Genomic DNA, 23275 nt, shown 5'->3' with positions numbered 1-23275 from the left:
ACTAGTCATTAAAGTGACATCATTCAGGAATTTCTTCAAACCCAAAGAAACTGTGAAAAAAAATAATAAAGGTAAGACCATTTTCTAAAATAGGAAAGGCTTCTTACTCGTTGATTTCGTGTCAAGTTGGAGAATAATAAATACACAGGCTTGCTGTGAAGCAGGTTTGTATTGCACAACATAAAACAAACGACAAGGTTTTTTTTTAACAAAATGACATAATTTTGTTTCATAATATGTTAGCTCGCTTTCAGGTTAAAAAATTCGGTTCGAAAGTATTCAAGCACTCACCAAATGGCAGAGGGCTGATCTGCCCCCTGTTGATTTTCATTTACTTCCAAAATATAATTTTTCAACGATAGTGTTTTCTAGCTGAAGATGGTATCAAAATAATTGTCATTTGGTATCTGGCAAGATCAGCAGCAGTTATCTACACTGATGGAATTTTAATCTAACGAAACTATATGATAATTGTTTAAATTTAAACGGCAACCTCGAAAAAAGTAATTTCTTATTGTAAAGTCTTCATACTCGTAAGGATCTTCACGGATCAGCTTGATGAAATTATGATACATTTGTTCCAAAACAATGGAAATATTTTACAATCATATATTTAGTTATTTGCACTCATTAAAGCATATCCATGAGATCCTTTTTAGAATATGATCCATTTTTTTTAATATTATATTGATAACTGTAGGGATTAATAACGGATAAGTCTTTTTCATTTGCTGTGAAAATTGTTGTTCTATCAAACTTAAACGATTCATTATAGACCTTACAAATCTGAGCATTACGGTACAAGCTGTAAGTGGCAGTTGAGTTTTCTCAAAAAGTATTGTGACATTGTTTTAACAGTTTTAATAAACTGATTATTTAGCCATTTCTACTGCGTAAAACCAATCCAGCGACAGTGTGATAACCTGATCGGAGTGTAAAATTGATACTCTATTTTTAGCGTATTCCTTTTTCTTTAAAATATCTGTAGTGTACATACTGCGAAAGACTTTGACTGTGTTCATATGGAATATTTTAGATAAGGCATGATTTACTTGCTAGATTCTATTTATTTGGTAATTAGCGATTTTAGTTTATGTAAATATGTTAATAGTTTTGGTGTATTTTCTATTGTTACGGTAGTAATGATAAGTTCGTTTAGTTCTGTTTAGATGTGCCAAAATTGTATTTCTGTATTTATCTAGCAGTTGAAGTATTTCCTGTTAGATGAAAATATTATGTTTTATGACAAGTTTTTGGTTTGTTTTAAAGGTCATTTTTTTGAAAGTTTACTTTTGTCATCATCAATCCTGTTTCCTTGATGTTTGTATTTTTTAGTAGTGGACTGAAAGCTTATTGATTCTGTCTTATATTACAGTCTGCTAATACTTTATATAAGATAAGGTTGAACCCACACCACCAGGTAGATATAACTACCCTGGTTAATGAAAATCAAATATTTTCTAAAATGACATTGTCTGAAATAGAATTTATCCCTAAAATAAATGTTCATTCATGGTTGGCAGTATTTCAAATAAAATAATTAAATTATTAAAGGCTTATCTCTATCATGCTCGCCTACATTTTCAAACTATCAATTAGATTGGAAATTGTTATTTTTTATTTCTAAGGAGAATCCAGAATTGTTTAATTTTTAAAGAATCCACCGTTAAGAATGGTAGGTTTATGAACACAAATTTTTTTAACTTAATTCTTTTTCAAAAGTTATTGACTATTACCTAAAAATAAGGTTAATAATCCTTTAGGAATACATAAAATAATTGCAAAGAATCAATTTTGTTTCCAGAACTAGTAACCCTTTACTTAAGATATAATTATTATAGGTTTTGGATGAGACGCATTTCTGTTGACAAATTTCTTTGCATTAGGAAAGCTTGAGATTTTGTAAATGAATTTTAATCAATAAACTTGAAATATATGGTATCTGAGGTCTCTTTTTGAATCTGATTAGTCTTATTAGTCTAACAAGACACAGGCAATTGGAGTGAATGGTGTTAAGAGCACCTCAATGAGGATTCAATGTGATATTGTTCTTTGATACACGAACATAGTGTATCAAGAGGAAATTATGTTTTTAAAATTCATTATAAAATTTATGTCACTATTAGAAAGCTAAATTTGTGATTAGCATGATTCGAGCATCAGATGTTCTATGATGTTCATTGTAACATTTTATAATAACATGGTGTAAACAACTTCAGTTATCAAATATTGGAGAAGCTGGCTGTGAGAAAGGAGTTTCTCAAAGAGTTTGTAACTGATATAAAAAAATGACAACACAAGGCTCTGTCAAAACTGCTGCATCACATGTTATTGCCTTATCGTTTCTTATCAGTTCAAAATGCCAAAAGTAAAAACTCAGGAACATTTTGTGAAAAATGGAAATTATGATGATGCACATTTAGACTATTAAAAATTATCATCATTAATTATTAAGAAATTAATAATATATTTCATATGTTTAATGGAAAGCACTGGTTTTCTAAACTAGTTATTCAAATACAGTCTTGTAGCAATGCAGCTAGAGTAATCCTTTTAACATAGCTATGGTACTGGTTATTTATATCCTATATGAACGATTAAGGAGAAGGAGCATCTTCTTCGCTCCTCAATTTCCCTATAGGTGCAGTGTAGGTGTTAGTTGATAAAAAAAGTAAAATTTGTCGTCATTTTGGTGTGATATTGGACCTATAGTATTAATCTGTTGTAGCCTAAATAAAATAGACATTTGAACAGTTCATAACAAGAAAGTAATACAAATAGTTCTAACAATGACTAACTGATAAGTTCAGAATAGGTGAAAGCTTAAAAGATACAGTTGTCCTGTAATGTACTAATGGAAGTACAAAAACTGGACAATGGAGACTTGTAACACACAAAAAATGCATTTAAAAAATAGGACAAGCATCATTTTAAATAATTAATTTTTTTTAAGTATATTTTACCAAAAGTTTTTTTTTGTTGATAATTGACAATATAAAGAACATTGAACCTATATGTGGATAAACCTATGTTAACTTTACTGCATTCATTATAAAAATCGATTCTTATTACCATACATTTAAAGCTATGTATCATTCCATACATGTAAATTAATGTGTGAATTATACATATGAATCTTCATTATGTAATTTGTAAACATTTTTGTATATGGTTTTCAATCAGCAAAGAATGTTTACAGCTTTGTTAATGTATTACAATCTAAATAATACACTTTTTTGAAAATCAATGTTAGTAAACTTGGAAGTAATTTTCGTATTTAAAAAAAAATTTCTTAAAAAAAACAGTTATTATTTTTGCTTAGAATTTACTTAAACTAGTACTGTTGTTACTATAATGGTCTCATAATAAAAATGTAATAAATTGTATTGTGCTATTAGCAGTGTGTATGTTCAGTATTGCATGCCTTATGTTAATATAGTCTTTTTTATATTCCATGGAATTACTGAAAATTGTGGATCCAGTGGGGCGTGTGGTTCACTTAGTTACAATTGTGCATGCTCAGATCAGCTCTCTTAGCAGTTCACCCGTATACGTATAAAGTTACAAAACTGAAGAATAAAGTTAAAGAAATAGAAATTAACACAATTAAAAGGAAAATGATTCCAATTTTAACAGCCACTTCTCTAGAGTGAATAATAATGGATTAACAAGAAAATATTTTAATAATTAGCAATTAAAGAGTGGAACTAAAATGATTTTCAGAAACTTCTAAGATTTAAAAGAAAAACAAATAGCTGTAGAAAGTATTAAAAATGGGGAAAAATTTAGGAAAATGATCAAAACCATGAAGGGATTCCAGAACATATCCCCTTCAAAAAACAGGAGCAGCAAAATGGACACAAGAAAGAAGAGAAAAACACACAGAAATAATGAAAAAATTGGAGAAAAAAGAAAGCTAAATGACAGTTGCAGTGCAGTTCTTTTGATGGGCAATATAAATAAAAAAAACTAATTACCAAAACACCAACACTTATGAATCACTGACTAAAAACATTTTTTTATTTATAAAATAAAAAAAAAATAAATATATAAAAAAAATGTATTCAACTGAGCTGTGGACAGTGGACAGCCTAAGGTGAAAGAAAAAGGTTAGCAATAATATATACTGTATCACTCAACTCTCCATTGACAGATTTTTGTTTTTTTATCATTTATTCTATTGTTATTTATGGAGATACTAAATATGTATTAATTATAGTTGTCAAATGAAGTAAAATAGTTGTATTAAATAATATTTTCATATTTTTGTTCAACACTCATCTTACTACTTTTAATTTTTTTAATTTTTCCTTAGGCAGGAAATATTTGTTTTCTTTTAGTTATGTAGTAAAACTATTACCTACTGCTAGTATTGCAGCTACAGTGATGGTTAGAACTAATAATTTGGTAATACTTTTAAATATGATTTAAAATTAAATTTACAGTTTCTCTTATTCATTTATCACATGAAGTATGAAAAAAGTGATCTGACCTTTTGCTCATAAAAACAAAAATACTTAACCTGTTTAGTTTAATGACCTATCCTCTTCAAAGTAGGCCCCTTCTGATGTAACATAATTATCCCAGCAATGTTTCCATTGTTAGAAGCATTTTTCAAAGTCATTGTTAGTGACTACCATTAAGTCCTCTTGTCACATTTATTTTGATCTCTTCTGCCTTCAAATCTCTTTCCTTTACGCAGAATTTTAAACATAGGAAACAGCCAAAGATCACAGGAAGCCATGTCATGAGTATCGACCTCCTTAAATTGTTTGATCCTGTGTTTTGTCAAGAATCTCTAAATAAGTTGTGAAGCATGGGTTGGAGCATTGTCTGATGAATTTTCCAAGCATAAAATTCTTCTTAATTAAGTATTTTTGTTTTTATGAGCCAAGATCAGATACTTTTTGACCATACCTTGTATTTAATTGTTCATTTATCATATTTTTATTAATATTATTAATTTTTAATATCTGTAATTTTTCAAGAGTATGACATTTAAATTATTATTTACATCTAATTTTGTTATACCCTCCATTTTGGAAACACTGTGTTTATATTTTTTAATATGAAATACATAATTTAATTTTCCATACTTTTATGCTTCTAATAACATATTTTATAAACTTACTTTCATTAAGATACTTCTTCTATTTAACCTCTTAATTATTGTTACATCAGTTTCATAATTTGTTTTTCTTTTTTTCTAGTATCTGGATGAACATTAAGAATGGTAGATATCAAACAGGAATCAGAGTTGGACATTAAACAGGTTATAGTCTTAACTGATATTGTAATAAATCTGTTATATGTGATCTGTATTGATTTACCTCTTCAAATATGTTGATGTAATTTGTTTTAACGTGTTCTTTTTGTTATTGTTATATTTTTCATTTTACATTTATACATGAAAGGGAAATGTATTCTAAGATAAACAAATGTAAATATCAACTCACTTTCTAAATATCATTAAATATTCTGAACTGTGTGGAGTTATGTAGATTTTCAATTGATATGGTTAAAATGTGGTATTGTTGATGATACCTCTTTTGAAGTTGTCAAGATTAGGTCATCATCTTTTATGTAAGTAGCTTTGTAAATATCTTCTACAAGCAGATTTTGTAATGTATAAGACATGTTTTTTAAGTAGGAACCGTTTTGATATAAAAACAGAAATGAGTGATTTAGAAAAAATTATTGCATTAAAATAAATATATGTATTATTTTCCATATAATTCCTATTTACTCCAGCACATTTTCCATAATGTTTGATAGCTTTATTATTCAGCCTATGAATAATTTTCCTACCAGTGATTTAAATAAATACTTCATCTATAAGTCCCTCATCATTTTCAAACCTCTACAATGCAAGCAATTTCTTAAATGAAAAAATAAGTTAGTAGTCACTAAATTCTTGGTCATGGCTGTATGGTGGGTATTTGAAGAATTCCCAGCAGAATTGCTATAATAATTGAACTATTTTTGTTTCAGTGTGTGGTCAAGCATTTTCCTCCAGAAAAAATTCCCATGCAGAGCTAGCTTCCTATGTCTTTTATTCTGAATAGCATGTCAAAGTTTTTTTAACAGTTTTTCACCATACTTAATGACGTTTATGTCATTTCTTCATCATGAAGGAATGAAGTAAGCAATTTTCACAATGAAGAAACTCAGCAAGCAATTTGTGAACCTTTTCATTCACTTTTCCCCACAAATCTTTTGATTGCAGATGGGTGACCACTTAATTCTTCATAGTGAATATTTATCCTGCCTTCTAAAAATAAACACCATTTTCAAACTGTATCTTCACATGTAATGTTTAACAAATTTCTTTGTGGATTTTCAGCAGCAGACTTTTTTTGCCATTAAGAAGTGAATTACTGCTTCAGCCTCACACTTGGTGGGAATATTTAATTAATTATTCATTTCCATATGCATGCCAAAAAATATAAATACGACACCTAATTTGTCAAGAGATGACTGCAAGTAAAAATAAGTGTGCTGCACAAGCACTATGAGTTTCCAAATTATAAATCAGTAGCAAAGTTGATATAGACCTTTAAAAAATATGCTTTATAGTTAGGAAATTAATAGTTTTTTTTTATAGTTTTAACCTTATTTCATCTTACTGATCGATGAAATTGCCTCCTTCAAAAAAATATTTTAATCTTGTTAAAGAAAACATTAAAATACATTTTTTTTTTAATTTTGTAAAAAATTTTTGTTTTATCTTTTGGAATTTTTATTCCTTACTTTATGCAGCAAGTAATTCAAAATTAAATTTGAAGTCAGAATTAATTACCTTTTGTCAACCACTTTATAGAAATAAATCACACTTTCTTCAATGTTACTGAAAACCTGGATAATTTACATACACACACACATACACAGAAATATCTCTTCTGAACACACATTTAACATTATAAAATGTGCAAGTACAGAAACATTAAAAACTGATATATTTGATGTACATACTATACTTAATGATTAACACATTTTATGCTAATATCAAAATGCACATCTTTTGCTGTTTTAGAAAAAAAAATGCAATAAATTTCCCATAATTACTGTGCATAATAATTGCAGTGTCACTAATGACTGCTGTAAAATTAGTTGAAAATGTTTTAACATAGCAAAAAAAAAACCATCATTAAGTTTAAATTTTATAGGCGTTTCATTAAAAATTATATTTTTTGTAATTTTCACATTTAATAAAAATTAACCTTTGAGAATAAAAATAAAATGCTGCATTTTATTTTTAAGCAAAAATTAAAATTTAGTAAAATTACTTATTGATTGTGACAACTCTGTATATGACCATCTTTCTACAGATCTGTTGAACCTGACATTCCTCTTTTTCTAGCATTCAATTGCCTTTTGATTTTCTCTGTCATTCATATTATTTATTTATGAATCTAGAAAAATAGTTTGCTTTTTAGTAATCTATGACTGTACATGTTACTGCAGTTTCATTAGTTTGTTAAACATTTCAAAATTTATTAAGGAGGAGGCATTTACTGTCAGGATTCCCTTATATATGGTTGTTTGCTTTCAGAAGACCTTTTTGGGGCTGTTGTGCAGTTCCTTCATCAGAGCAGTAATTATTAGGTCTAATAAATAAATTAAAGATTTACTTATTTTTTATACTTTAAAAGAAGTAAGGTTAACAGAAAATTGTATTTACAGTTCCTTTCAGTTGTATTATTAAATCATAATAGTACTTTTCAATATTCATCTTTTGTATGGTTTGTTACCTTATTACAATTTATGGCATTACCATAGCAGCAATCAGCTGTGATGAAAACATAAGTAATGAAATTATTTAAAAGTAGGTTTTTTATGGATGATACCTAAGAATGATAAAAATTTCACTTTGTATCTGTATAATAAATACATAAATTTTTAATAATAAATAGCATAATGGAGCCCACATTGGGTTTAAGGTTAATTTCTTCAGTATATCAATTAATCACCAACATACCTTGTGGTTTGACCAATGATTGAACTGGTTAACATATTTAAAGGAGCTAAAGGTAGTATGTCTAAAAATACTAGACATGCTGAAAGTTCTAAAACCCATTGAGGAGCTGTTTAAGTATGCATTTTGTGCTTCTACCAAGCTCTGGTCCATTACAGCTTTGACTATGGCTTATTCGTCCATACGAGCCACTGTTCTTAGGATGCTCAATGTAATCTGTCACACATTTGTCCGTCTTGCTACAGGTGTGTTTCATTCAAGCCCTGTGGTAAGTCTAGTGGTGGACAGTGGTGAGCCATCTCTTTGGTATAAACGAAACCAAACAATTTAGGTTAAATTTTCATAACATGGCACCATTGGTATTTTATATATAAAATGTAAATAATGAGAGTTCAGCTTACAAGCAATTATAAAATGTTTAAATCTATTCAAGCACTTTCAGACCTTCGTCCATCTTCAGGAATATCCACATGGTTAATTATAAAAACGTTATATAACTATTCATTTAAAATGAGATAAACTAAAATTATATATCCATTATAATTGATTGTCATATTATTAAAAGTATAGTAATTTTAGTACTAAAAGTATGGTAACAGTCATATGTAAAAGTAAAAACATGTCGTGTCAGCAAAAGAATTTCAATCATTATCAATTGAGATTCTTATCTCAATTGACAACGATACATCTATGCTTTACTTTACATCTATGCTGTACTGTATGAGGAATATATTTCATTATTATATTACATGTAATGATACCAAAGAAATCAGGGGCAGATAAATGTGAAGAATACAGAACAATTAGTTTAACTAGTCATGCATCAAAAATCTTAACTAGAATTCTATACAGAAGAATTGAGAGGAGAGTGGAGGAAGTGTTAGGAGAAGACCAATTTGGTTTCAGGAAAAGTATAGGGACACGGGAAGCAATTTTAGGCCTCAGATTAATAGTAGAAGGAAGATTAAAGAAAAACAAACCAACATACTTGGCGTTTATAGACCTAGAAAAGGCATTCGATAACGTAGACTGGAATAAAATGTTCAGCATTTTAAAAAAATTAGGGTTCAAATACAGAGATAGAAGAACAATTGCTAACATGTACAGGAACCAAACAGCAACAGTAGCAATTGAAGAACATAAGAAAGAAGCCATAATAAGAAAGGGAGTCCGACAAGGATGTTCTCTATCTCCGTTACTTTTTAATCTTTACATGGAACTAGCAGTTAATGATGTTAAAGAACAATTTAGATTCGGAGTAACAGTACAAGGTGAAAAGATAAAGATGCTACGATTTGCTGATGATATAGTAATTCTAGCCGAGAATAAAAAGGATTTAGAAGAAACAATGAACGGCATAGATGAAGTCCTACGCAAGAACTATCGCATGAAAATAAACAAGAACAAAACAAAAGTAATGAAATGTAGTAGAAATAACAAAGATGGACCACTGAATGTGAAAATAGGAGGAGAAAAGATTATGGAGGTAGAAGAATTTTGTTATTTGGGAAGTAGAATTACTAAAGATGGACGAAGCAGGAGCGATATAAAATGCCGAATAGCACAAGCTAAACGAGCCTTCAGTAAGAAATATAAGTTGTTTACATCAAAAATTAATTTAAATGTCAGGAAAAGATTTTTGAAAGTGTATGTTTGGAGTGTCGCTTTATATGGAAGTGAAACTTGGACAATCGGAGTATCTGAGAAGAAAAGGTTAGAAGCTTTTGAAATGTGGTGCTATAGGAGAATGTTAAAAATCAGATGGGTGGATAAAGTGACAAATGAGGAGGTATTGCGCCAAATAGATGAAGAAAGAAGCATTTGGAAAAATATAGTTAAAAGAAGAGACAGACTTATAGGCCACATACTAAGGCATCCTGGAATAGTCGCTTTAATTTTGGAAGGGCAGGTAGAAGGGAAAAATTGTGTAGGCAGGCCACGTTTGGAATATGTAAAACAAATTGTTGGGGATGTAGGATGTAGAGGGTATACTGAAATTAAACGACTAGCACTAGATAGGGAATCTTGGAGAGCTGCATCAAACCAGTCAAGTGACTGAAGACAAAAAAAAAAATATTACATGTTTTAATTGTTGATTTTATTTGTTTCACATGAGTATTAGTTAATTTTTAGGTTTAGTGTTGTGTCTATGATAAATTGTGTCTAAGCGTGATAACACTTCGTTGTGCACCCAGGAAAAACAAAGAAGCTATTTACATCAAAATCTAATCTCTAATTTCTTATTAAAATTTATTTCATTGATGTACAAAATAAAATATGATATTTTTGGTAATTGCTTACTTTGAAAGCAAGTCATTTAAAATATATAATAAAGTTAATTATATCTAACTTTACTTCAGTTATTCAAGCTCCAATATTACCTTTTTTTTAATATAAAAAAATTTTCATGCTTTTTAAAATGTTTAACAGATTTTTATATAGATTATTAAAAACTTGCAAAAGATTCACTTCATATTTATAGAAGTTTTCTTCTAGGAGACCTTAGAAGGCTAATTTATGCAATTGCATTTTTCATGGAGTTTATCACAAACTATTTTTAATTGTACTCATCTTAAAAGTGTTATGAAACCCTTTAATGTGAAGCAAGTAATGTACTTTATTGGTTGTGTTTGTAAGTTTTACATTGTTCAAGTGTGTTGAGACTTGGGATTGTACGTACTGTTTTTAAAATTTACATGTTTTGGTTAATTCTTAGTGTGGTTCTTAGTGTGTGTGTGTATGTATATAAATATATATATATGTGTGTGTGTATGTGTGTTTACACACATTAATGGGGGATTAGTAGATTCTATTTTATTAGTTTGTTTCTATTTTGTGTGTAGGATAAATATGTGCCTAGTTTGTCTGATGATTTAGTATAATCATTGCAGTTTAACTGGTGTAATATATGTAATCAGGCAGGAGGAATGAACATTCATTCACAGATACAAAGAAAGCTTACTTGTATTATATACAAGAAAAAATCAACTTTTACATATCACTTTATAGAAGCAAGACACATACAGACATTAACTACTACAAGCAAATTTTATACACAGGATATAAATTCAAACACTTGAATTGTATGAAATTTATACAAACACACTAAATTTAAAAAAAAAATTAAATGAATAAGCACAACATAGATTGAATGTATTATTAAACCACATAATAAAATAATTTTCTACATTTTTTAATTTATGCCCTACAAAAAAGTCACTGTTAACTTGCCTGAAGAGAAACTGGATAATTACTGTGAGAAACAATTTTTATTTAATTTGGAAGTGACTAATCTAGAAGTTAGGTTTTAATAAAATGTAACTTTAAGATGGTTTGTTGTGTAATTTAATGAACTCGATAAAAAATGTTGAGATATTTTGTGCAACTTTTGAAACTTGGGTTTCTTTTGGAAAGGCAAACCATTTTAATTTGTAAAGTACAGTTATACAGTACATTAGTTATTATAATTAACATTAGTAGAACTAGTTGTGTATTATATATTGAAACATTAAAATTAATTTTGAATCTACTGTAATTTTTTATTTATTTTAGGAATTAAGCTGTTTTGAGGATAGTTCCAAAGAATGTCATACAGATACTCGCCAAACTGATTCAGATTCCAACATACTTAGAAATTATCTCATGAAGTATAACTCCGTAAGGAATATTCATATTTATTTTATGTTTAGCTGGTTGTAAGTTTTCCCTGATTTAAAGTATTTGAGAAAAAGATAATTTATATTTTTTAAAATCACTTTATAAAAAAGAATAGGTAAAATTCAGTTTTCTAAGATGTTCCAATCTAATCTATATAGTAAAAATTTTTCCAGTTTTAGTAGATTTTTTTTTGTAAGACAACATGGAAAATTCCTTTTTCTTCTCCCACCTCTGGACTTTATGCTGAATTGAAAAAGTTAAGACATATGTATTGAGAGTGATCTGTTGCTTGATAATGTTCAAGACCAGATCAGATTTGAAAAACTTATTGTATTTTATATCCTTATGGTGATGTAAAAGTTAAATCATTTGGATCAACATGGATTTTGTTGTTTTTTTGTTGTATAGTTTTGTAGTTTTGGAAATATTCTACTGTGGTGCTTAAACAGACTAAAATGGTGAGATCAGAATCAATAGTTTCCTTTTAGATAATACTTGTGGTAACCTAATAAAAATGATTAGGCATCATTTCATTTATTTTTCTTATTAATATTCTTAATAACTGGTCTGCATGGGCCTAAAATGTCAAACATCTGTGTTTCTGCGCAGGAACTACCTTTTTTTTAACCTCCAGGACCACTGTTAGGTATTGCTTCAGAGGATGAGATATGAATGATTTGTAGCATGTGAAAATGCAATGCCTGACCAGGATTTTAACTCAGGACTTCGGATGAAAGGCCAAGACGCTACCACTGATGTCACAGAGGCCGGCATACTTTTAAAAAGTTCACTAATCATGCAAAATAGATTGATTTATTTTGTTATACTAGTAGGAGTACTTCGCCAGTAAGATTAAAAAACTAATCAGATTTTTATTTTTTGTGGAAATGAGTTTTATCGGTATTTTGTGCAAATTAATTTCTGCTTGTTTGTAAACAACTTGGGACACAAATATGTATGGTTACTCAGATGTTTTCATGAAAATGATTGAAGTGAATAATTTAGTTATTAAGAAAAGTGTAAACCATTAAAAATAACTAACATAACAAAAAAAGTCTTTAATTAAAAACTGTCAACAAAAGTAACATAACTGTTAATTATATTCATAGGTACAATATATTCTGATCCAGTAAGTAAAAAACCCTTATAAATATTGATATGCACTTGTTTAAAATTAAACAGAAAGCTTCAGTATTGTTAAAAAACATACATTAAACAAAAATCTGTACATTAATTTAACTAAGTAATTTTTTTATTTGCATTTGCAACTTTTTTCCAGGCATATGGAAGAAATAATGGAAATAATTCAAATAATGGAAGTATATTAAACAAAATTACAAATGATGAAAGTAGTTCTGTTACCAATGATATAAGTTGCAGTGCAAACAAGGTTGAAGCGGTTTGTATGTTAACATTGTTTTTATAAAAAATATTGAACATAAGTATGAACTGAAAAAAACAAAGTTTTGATATCTAGTCAACGATTCATTGCTCTAGCTTCATAAGATCAGTATGGTTAGACAGTCAAATTGCAAAGTTATAATTGTAAAATAGAATTGATCCCTGTAACTTCTCAGCAGTTTTTTTTCTTTTACTAATGATTAAATATATGATGAGCATTCCTAAGAAGTCCAAATCAATTCTTTTTTTTTAATAAATTTATGACAAAAAATAGAAGAATTATTAGAGTTACAAACAAGTGCTTTGCAGCAGATATTCATGCTTTCAACAAAGAAACTTTTAAGTTCAGGATTGTTAAAAAGCAAATTGGTCATTAAACAACATTTCTAATTAATATAAAATTTTAAAAATCTTGGTCCTCCTTCATTCATTTTTATCTCTTGCCAAGATCTTTGTAGAATGGATTAGATAGGATTTCTTTGTCTCTCCAATAGCCCATCAGTTTCTCATTGTCATTGTTGTGTATGCTTATCTTGAATCATTTATTTGTTTTTTTAGATGTGTGTTTTAAATTTGTGATAAAAAACTTATTGAATTTTGAATTATGTAAATGATATTTTGCTGCTGTCTTGATTTTTAATGAGTTTTAGAAAAGTTATGATTAGTGCTTATATAAGAAGAATTTTTGGTATTTTTCTATTAAAGAGGGGTTTCCTGAATCCTTTTACTACAAATTGAAGTAATCTGTTTAATTTTATATCATAGTTATTTATTAAAGTTGAGTAGAATTGTTATTTGTATTTTTCTTTGTTATGTGAAGATAGGTTTTTCTGCTAAGTACTGTAGTGTTAAGTTTTTATAATTCCTGTGAAACATTATATCGTAAATGTTGATTACTGTAATTCTGTTTATTTGTTTATTTCTCTTGTTGCATCTGATAGTATTTCATAGCACAACTGTTTTTTAAGAAAATTAAATTGTGGGAGTTGCTATCTTCAGAGAAGCTGCTTTCTGGCTACATTACAGTATTCTCCTGTTTGATAGAATTTATCAGAACTAGCACAAGATGAAATTATATTCTGGTGAACACGAACAGTGAAGCTATAGCCGTGCTGCTTATAGAATAAAAATACATATACGAGTCGGGACTGTGCTCATAACTGCCTTTCAATTTGTATACTGTTGGAGTGAGAAATGACATTGGTTTTATGATTCCATCGCCAGTTCAATTCAGTCTGGAACAGTATTTGATTACAATACCTGTACACTTAAGGTTTTTGTCTTTAAGTTGACCGACTGCCCCTCTAAAAACATAGATTTCTGATGGCTTTATAGAAGAGTTGGATGAAAGTATGTTTATACAATGGAAAAACCATGAGGGGTAAATATCACCTCAAAAATGAATTTTCAGTGAATTTATGTTGTGAATCCCTCTATAAATCATGAGACCTTGCCATTGGTGAGGGGCTTGAGAGCTCAGTGATACAGAGTAGCTGAACCGAAGGTGCAACCATATCGGAGAGGTATCTGTTGAGAGCCAGACTAAGGAATGATTCCTGAAAGAGGGCAGCAGCTCTTTCAGTAGTTGTTAAGGGCGTAGATCAGGACACGACTTAAACGGCCATATCAACATCACTCAGTCCTCTGAGTACTGCTCACCTGAAAACAATGAAAAACTACAGCTGCTTTTTTTTTTCCAAGAAAATATAGCTGTCTGCATTTTCATATAGCAATGATGGAGAGGCGCCTCCTTGGTAAAATATTCTGGAGGTAAACTAGTCCCCCGTTCGGATCTCCGGGTGGGGACTACTAAGGAAGGGTTCACCAGAAAATTAAAAAATAGCATTCTACAAGTCAGAGTGTGGAATGTTAGAAGTTTAAAAAAGGTTGGTCGGTTAGAAAATTTAAAGAGGGAAATGGATAGGATAAATGTAGATGTAGTAGGAATTAGTGAGGTTCGGTGAGAAGAGGAAAACGACTTTTGGTCAGGTGATTTTAGAATAATTAACTCAGCCTTAAATAATGGGCAGGCAGGAATAGGTTTCATAATGAACAAGAAGATAGGGAAGAGAGTAGAGTATTTCAAAATACATAGCCATAGAATCATTGTAATAAGGATAGAATCAAAACCTAAACCGACAATGATTGTTAACGTCTATATGCTGACAAGCGGCCACGATGATGATGAGGTAGAGTGCGTATACGAAGAAATTGACGAAGCAATTAAATACATAAAAGGAGATGAAAATTTAATAATAGTTGGAGATTAGAAAAGGCAAGGAAGGAAATATAGTGGGTGAATATGGGCTGGGCAAAAGAAATGAAAGAGGGGGGGACCAACTTATAGAGTTTTGCACGAAGTATTATTTAGTAATTGCCAACATCCAGTTTAAAAATTATAATAGAAGAATATACACATGGAAAAGGCCAGGCAATACTGACATAATCAGATAGATTATATCATGGTTAAGCAAAGATTTAGAAATCAACTTGTTGACTGTAAAACTTACCCTGGAGCAGACATTGATAGCGACCATAATTTAGTGATAATGAAATGTAGATTGGGGTGTAAAAGCCTGAAGTAAAGGTGTCAGATGAATCGGTGGAATTTAGAGAAGCTTGAGGAAGAGGAGATGAAGAAGATTTTTGAGAAGAGCATCGCAAGAGGTCTGAGTAAAAAAGATAAGTAGAAAATGTAGAAGAAGAATGGGAAAATGTTCAAAAAGGAAATTCTTAAATCAGCAGAAGCGAACTTAGGCGGAACAAAGAGAACCAGTAAAAAACCTTGGATTTCAGACGATATATTGCAGCCGATGGATGAACATAGAAAATATAAGAATGCTAGTGATGAAGAAAGTAAAAGGAACAATCGACAATTAAGAAATACTATAAACAGGAAGTGCTAACTAGCGAAAGAAGAGTAGATTAAAGAAAATTGTTCAAAAGTGGAAAGACAAATGAACATTGGTAAAATAGACAGAGCATACAGGAAAGTTAAGGAAAATTTTGGGGTACATAAATTAAAATCCAATAATGTGTTAAACAAAGATGGTACACCGATTTATAATACGAAAGGTAAAGTCGATAGGGGGGTATAATACATTGAAGAGTTATATGGAGGAAATGAATTAGAAAATGGTCTTATAGAGGAAGAAGAGGGTGAAATGGGAGAAGGGAGAAACAATACTGAGATCTGAATTTAAGAGAGCATTAAAAGATTTGAATGGCAGAAAGGCTCCTGGAATAGGCGGAATACTTGTAGAATTACTGCAAAGTGTAGGTGAGAAAGCGATTGATAGATTATACACACTTGTGTGTAATATTTATGCAAAAGGGAAAGTTCCATCAGACTTCAAAAAAAGTGTTATAGTCATGATACCAAAGAAAGCAGGAGCAGATAAAGTGAAGAATACAGAACAATTAGCTTAACTCGTCATGCATCAAAAATCTTAACTAGAATTCTGTACAGAAGAATTGAGACGAGAGTGGAAGAAGTGTTAGGAGAAGACCAATTTGGTTTCAGGAAAAGTATAGGGACAAGGGAAGCAATTTTAGGCCTCAGATTAATAGTAGAAAGAAGATTAAGGAAAAACAAACCAACATACTTGGCATTTATAGACCTAGAAAAGGCATTCGATAACGTAGACTGGATTAAAATGTTCAGCATTTAAAAAAAATTAGGGTTCAAATACAGAGGTAGAAGAACAATTACTAACATTTACAGGAACCAAACAGCAACAGTAATAATTGAAGAACATAAGAAAGAAGCCGTAATAAGAAAGGGAGTCCGACAAGGATGTTCCCTATCCCGTTACTTTTTAATCTGTACATAGAACTAGCAGTTAATGATGTTAAAGAACAATTTAGATTCGGAGTAACAGTACAAGGTGAAAAGATAAAGAAGCTACAATTTGCTTATGATATAGTAATTCTAGCTGAGAGTAAAAAGGATTTAGAAGAAACAATGAATGGCATGGATGAAGTCCTACCGCATGAAAATAAACAAGAACAAAACGAAAGTAATGAAATGTAGTAGAAATAACAAAGATGGACCACTGAATGTGAAAATAGGAGGAGAAAAGTTTATGGAGGTAGAAGAATTTTGTTATTTGGGAAGTAGAATTACTAAAGATGGACGAAGCAGAAGGGACATAAAATGCCAAATATACAGGCGAAACGAGCCTTCAGTCAGAAATATAATTTGTTTACATCAAAAATTAATTTAAATGTCAGGAAAAGATTTTTGAAAGTATATGTTTGGAGTGTCGCTTTATATGGAAGTGAAACTTGGAAGATCGTAATATCTGAGAAGAAAAGATTAGAAGCTTTTGAAATGTGGTGCTGTAGGAGAATGTTAAAAATCAAATGGGTGGATAAAGTGACAAATGAAGAGGTGTTGCAGCAAATAGATGAAGAAAGAAGCATTTGAAAAAATATAGCTAAAAGAAGAGGCAGACTTATAGGCCACATATTAAGGCATCCTGGAATAGTCGCTTTAATATTGGAGGGACAGGTAGAAGGAAAAAATTGTGTAGGCAGGCAACGTTTGGAATATGTAAAACAAATTGTTAGGGATGTAGGATGTAGGGAGTATACCAAAATGAAATGACTAGCACTAGATAGGGAATCTTGTAGAGCTGCATCAAACCAGTCAAATGACTGAAGACAAAAAAAAAATGTTGTGAATCAAAACAAGTTTCTGCATGTAGTGCCAGATCGATCTATGCCAATGATCATGCCATTAGCAATATTAAGAATAGATTCCTGGCAGATGTTTCAGTGATGTCTGGGCACCGGTGCTTTAAATAATATTACCACTTTAATTTTGTGGATTCTAAAACCAGTGTACAAACACAAACAGTTGAATGGTAGTGTGGATGCACAAAATGGAGAAAGAAAATGGGTAGATGCATTGAACAAGATCACATCGAGTCCTTACTACAACTGGAATTGCTAAGTTCCAGAATAATCCCACTGGGATTGCTCTTTTTCTCACATTTTGCATATTAAGAATTTCTGACCTCCAAAAATTTGTCAGTAATGTAACTAGATTTTATTAAACACATATAATAATAAATAAATAAATATTTGTAAGAGAGAGGATACCCCTTCCTGTTAATAGAAAAATACCAAATTTTTTAATTATTTGTGATGAGTGATGTATTGCAGATCATTCAGAAATAGATATACACTTAGGATGTATTGTAAATTCATTGCACATGTAAAAGATAATACAACATTTCTGAAGAAAAAGAACTTATAGCATTCAGTAATTTAATTATTTTTCACTCTGTGAACCTAGAAAAATTTTTTTTTTTGTTACAGTAATGGTAAGTTATCAGGTTTATGTTGACAGTGTGACTCCAATTCAGTCTACTTTATATCCATTTAGCATTTTGTTAGTTTAATGGCAGCATGGCATCTGTTAAGAAAAAGCACAATGTGTCTTAAGGTCACCAAGTATAAATTAGTTAATGCCCAAGGTAAATTTAGACAAATGAACAGTAGAAGTGTACAGTAGCCATGATATGTCAGTTAAACTACATGGTTTCAAAAGTTTAAAAAAGTGGATAGTAAAGATATGGATGGCCATACTAGTGTAAGAGGTGTAAGAGATGTCAAATGTATTTAGCAGTTTTGATTAAAAACTTGAAGACCTCAGTCACATAGTTTGAAGCTTGAGTACTCCTAAATTCCTTGTACACAGTGTAATAGAATTACAAGACTACAAAGAAATTACAATTAGCAGCATACTTCAACTAAGTCACACAATCAAAGTAGATGATCACGTCACATTTTCAAATGTTATGCTAAGCAAGAAAATGGAAATTTGTTTAAATGTATTATCTTTACAGATAAGGAAACTTTCTATCTTAAGGGTTGTGAAACTAAGTGTTGAATTTGAGGATAGATCCAGGCAAATGATATGTATCTTAGTATTTGTCCAAGATTCTTCTACAAATTGATATTGATTCAGTGACATAATTACTATAGAGCTGTTATTCTTTACTAAAAAAAGGTGTTATGGCTTTCAATTGTGTAAACATGCTTTTGCTGTTTGCTTATTATTGAAGGATATAATTAGGTTGTATATTGAAATGTTAAAGCGCCGCCACATTTGGTGTTAAGAGACTAGAAATATACACAAAAGTTTCTTAATTGATTGATTTATAAAAGGGATCACAATTATCAAAGGATTCATAATCACTACCACAAAATCCAAATTTCATACAATTGAATTATTTTCTGGGGCTAAATTAAGAACATTGTTTATTCTGTGAAAGGTTATATGTAAACATTATTGTAAAAGAATAGCAGCAGCTGTTGTGTAGTCATATCAGAAGTGATCATGAATTTATAGGAAATAAACAATGTTTGATGCCTGTTGCACTATAAATGATGCCTATAAAAAACTTATTAACACAGGTGGTAAATTAATACATTTCATGAATATATTTTTAAAATAAATAAAAAAAGTATATTCTTAGTTTCATCAGATATGAAACTTTCATGTTGTGATATTTTATCATATGTTGATGTATAATCTTATATAAATCTTATAAGATATAATATAATTTATATAATCTTATATAAATGAATGTTTGTTTGTTTGTCTGTCCCATATGCGCTCCTATATATACCACTCATCCGATTGCGATGAAACTTTGTTGAGTTGTGCGCATGCCCATGAAGGTTTCTGAATTAGTTAGGATCCACTAGGTGGTTCTTGGGTCAAGATATTTTGAAAAATTGTATTTATGGTCTGATTTGGCTCATATTCAAAATATATTTTAGTTACGTGAAAAGATATATTTTTGCAAAAAATGGACCAGCTAGATAATACTAGAGTCTAATTTAGAAAAATTGTATTTATAATTCGATTTGGCTCATGTTCAGAATATTAGTTACTTATATAGAAAAAAATCCTCTGCAAAAAATGGATCTGCTAGATAGGGCTGGGGTTGAGATGTTTGGAAAAATCACCTTATAGTCTGATTTGGCTCATATTCAGAATATATATTAGTTACATGAAAAAAAAATTTTTGCAAAAACTATACCCACTAGGTGGCACCGGTTTGAGATCTTTACAAAACAAACAAATAAAAAAACAGACTTTCTTCTTCTATATATATAAAAGGCAATGTTCGTATGTTGTCCACTTTATACTAACAAACTAGTGGGCCAATTTACGTGCAGGGAAAAATGTAAAAGTATAAAAGGGAAAGGGGAAAAAGGGGCATGGGAAAAGGAAAAAGGTGAATAAGAGAAAAGGGTGACAGGGAAGGGGGAAATAGGGTAAAAGTGGAAGGTTACATTTTGTGAAGTTCTGTAATGTTCAGTTTTATCAAACTTTCAATTGTGTTAATTTATATAAATTTACTAGCTTGACCTGGCAATGCTTCACTATTGCTAGATTTGAAATCTAACAATAGCAAAGCATTGCCTGATCAGCTAGTATATTTATATAAATTCTACATAAACTATTATTTTAAAAGTAATTATGTTTATTGTATTATTATTATTATTATATTTACTTCTTTTTCAGACAAACGATTTTCCTAAAATTTTATTATATAAATTTACTAGCTTGACCTGGCAATGCTTCACTATTGCTAGATTTGAAATCTAACAATAGCAAAGCATTGCCTGATCAGCTAGTATATTTATATAAATTCTACATAAACTATTATTTTAAAAGTAATTATGTTTATTGTATTATTATTATTATTATATTTACTTCTTTTTCAGACAAACGATTTTCCTAAAATTTTATTGAATAACAAGTGTAGTTCTGTGATTACTGATTTGGTAGACGTTCCAAAAGAGTGCATATCACATGATGAAAAAGAAACTAATAACAATAACTTAAAATCACAAAATAGTACTGAAGATAAACCACAGCAGTTTCTTTGTAAATATTGTAATAAGTCATTTAATAATAAAAAAAAATTTAATATGCATTTATCAAAACACAGTAAACAAAAGGAGTTTTATTGTAATATATGCATGAAATCTTTTAAAAAAAAGGCAAGTCTTAAATATCATGAACAAATTCATTTTGATAAAAGAAAATATATATGTAATGTTTGTAATCAAGGGTTCACACAAAAAAGTAATTATATAATACATTTTAATCATCATACAAATGAGAGAAATTTTATTTGTCATTATTGTAATAAAGGTTTTTATGTTAAAAGTGGTTTAGCTCAACATATTAAAGTACACACAGGCCAAAGAGATTTTTTCTGTGAATATTGTAAGAAATCTTTTACTTCCAAATCAAGTCTTGTGTGGCATTTAAAAATTCATAATAATGAAAAAGATTTTGTGTGTACCATTTGCAATAAAGCTTTTGTTAAAAAGAGTAACCTTAATGTACATTTTAAATTACATTCTGATAAAAGAGACTTTGTTTGTTATTTATGTGGTAAGGGATTTGTTTTAAAAAGGACACTTGATAAACACTTAAAAATTCATGAATTCTAATTTCTGTTAAAAAAGAAGTGGTTAATGCCTTTGAAAAAGTTATTTGAATGTTAAATAAAATATTTTTTTAAATAAAATGTAGAGTATAAATTTATAAACCTCAACAAGAAGTAGCATAACTGAAATTCATTTAATGTTTGGTGAATGAACATAAAATTTTTGTTAATTTGAACATGCTGAATTGAAATACAGATGGAGCAGAAACAATTAGATGATTTAAAACTTGAAAATGAACACTTTAATTACAAATGAAATACTAACTAGGTACACCATTGTAAAAAGTTCAAGGATGCATTTTTCAACTCACATCAGCAAGTGACCACTATTAATGGTAAGGTACATCTCTGCACATTGTTTGATCTCATCCATGATTTTCCTCAGCTAATCCTGTAGAACTGCATGAATTTTGCTCAAATGAAATCTTTCAATTACTGTTTAGTGTGGAGTCAGTTGGCCCTATAGCTATTTCAAATGGCTCCATAGGAAAGAATTGCTTGCCTTTAAATTAAGTGAGCAGGGAGGTCATGTAAAATCTTGAAACAAGAGATGACATGGGGAAACACTTGCTGGATGACTGCCATTAAATTTCGTGCTGTAGAGCAAAATTTCATGCCATGGAATTTCAACAGGTAGCGCCATCCTGTTGGAATCACACCAGGTATGTATCTACATAATGCCGATTAGTTAATTACATAAGTTCATTATGGAGAAATGATGTTTGCAAGAACACCACATATCAATCTGATGTTACCATAATAGACTGACCATTAGCATTCTAAAAATGTACTGTCCAATCACTCCAAATGCACTAACAGCACACCAAACTTTACTTTTTTATTGTGCAGTGGCTTCTCATACAACAAGCATGGGTTATCTGTGGTCCAATATGTGAAGTTCTACTTCACATATGTTTAGATGAAAATGTGTTTCATCAGACATTAGGAGGTGATCCATCAATTGTGGAGTTTCTTCGATTAGTTGCAGCAATTGCTTACAGAAGCCACTCTGATGATTCAAATCACATGAATGGAGTTGTTCCATTGTATTTTGTAGGAATGGAACATTAAATCTTCATGTGAGGTGTGTCCAGTGGTTCTAGAGGTTAAGTGTAAGGCAGTAGAATGGCAATGAAGGGAATGTTAAGAATTAGGTTGAAATGTTTCAGCCACTCCATACATTTTCCAAAGTGACTAGGCAACTTCTTGTTGACAATGGATGCATTAGACCTAAATTGTCTGACAATTCAATAGTGTTTTTGATGTTTGGGAACCTATCCATTCTTTCCAATATCAAAATATCATTGAAAAGTTCACGTTACAGTAGCAGAACTGTTGTATTAGCAGAGTATTTCCACTGTAAAAGTGTGATGTTCTTCCGACCAACACTGCATCATGACTGAAGGCTTTTAATTGTTTTACTTAGCTATATGTTTGCCCAACCACCTATGCAGATGACACTGTGCAACTTTTATATCATTTAATTTTTTCTGCTCCACCCAGTACAAACTTTCACAACAGGAAATGATTTAACATAACTAGCATAATGCAAGTACAAAATACTAACTCCCTAACCCAACGTTCTTGTTGAGTTATAATGTAACTCAATGTATGCTTAAAATATTTAGATTCTTGTTTCTCTTCCTGCTGCATGGTAATCATTGTGATGTGATAGAAAAAGGGATAAATCAATTTTCTTGATTTTTTCCAAAATTATTCTTAAATGAGAAATATTATATAAGTATGTTCTTTTCTTACA

The 23275-nt window shown here is 30.0% G+C and overlaps 1 protein-coding gene across 10 annotated transcripts; it reads left to right on the top strand.

Annotated features, from left to right (window-relative positions):
• Nucleotides 1-776: 776 nt before the first annotated feature.
• On the top strand, nucleotides 777-21597 carry LOC142325366 (uncharacterized). Of its 10 annotated transcripts, none has more exons than XM_075367052.1 (5): nucleotides 777-1073; nucleotides 5211-5272; nucleotides 11528-11632; nucleotides 12912-13022; nucleotides 20783-21597. In XM_075367052.1, exons 2-5 carry the CDS (start codon nucleotides 5231-5233, stop codon nucleotides 21518-21520), a joined length of 996 nt encoding a protein of 331 aa, XP_075223167.1. In that variant the 5' UTR covers nucleotides 777-1073; nucleotides 5211-5230; the 3' UTR covers nucleotides 21521-21597. The 10 variants fall into 10 exon arrangements, with proteins under 10 accessions (XP_075223167.1, XP_075223164.1, XP_075223172.1 ...); XM_075367049.1 differs by having other exon boundaries at nucleotides 12912-13031; XM_075367057.1 differs by having other exon boundaries at nucleotides 12912-13035; nucleotides 20783-20948.
• The last annotated feature ends 1678 nt before the right edge of the window (nucleotides 21598-23275 follow it).

Source organism: Lycorma delicatula, chromosome 5, assembly GCF_047948215.1.
Source record: "Lycorma delicatula isolate Av1 chromosome 5, ASM4794821v1, whole genome shotgun sequence".
Lineage (NCBI taxonomy): Eukaryota > Metazoa > Arthropoda > Insecta > Hemiptera > Fulgoridae > Lycorma > Lycorma delicatula.
This window is presented reverse-complemented; position numbering and strand designations above follow the sequence as displayed.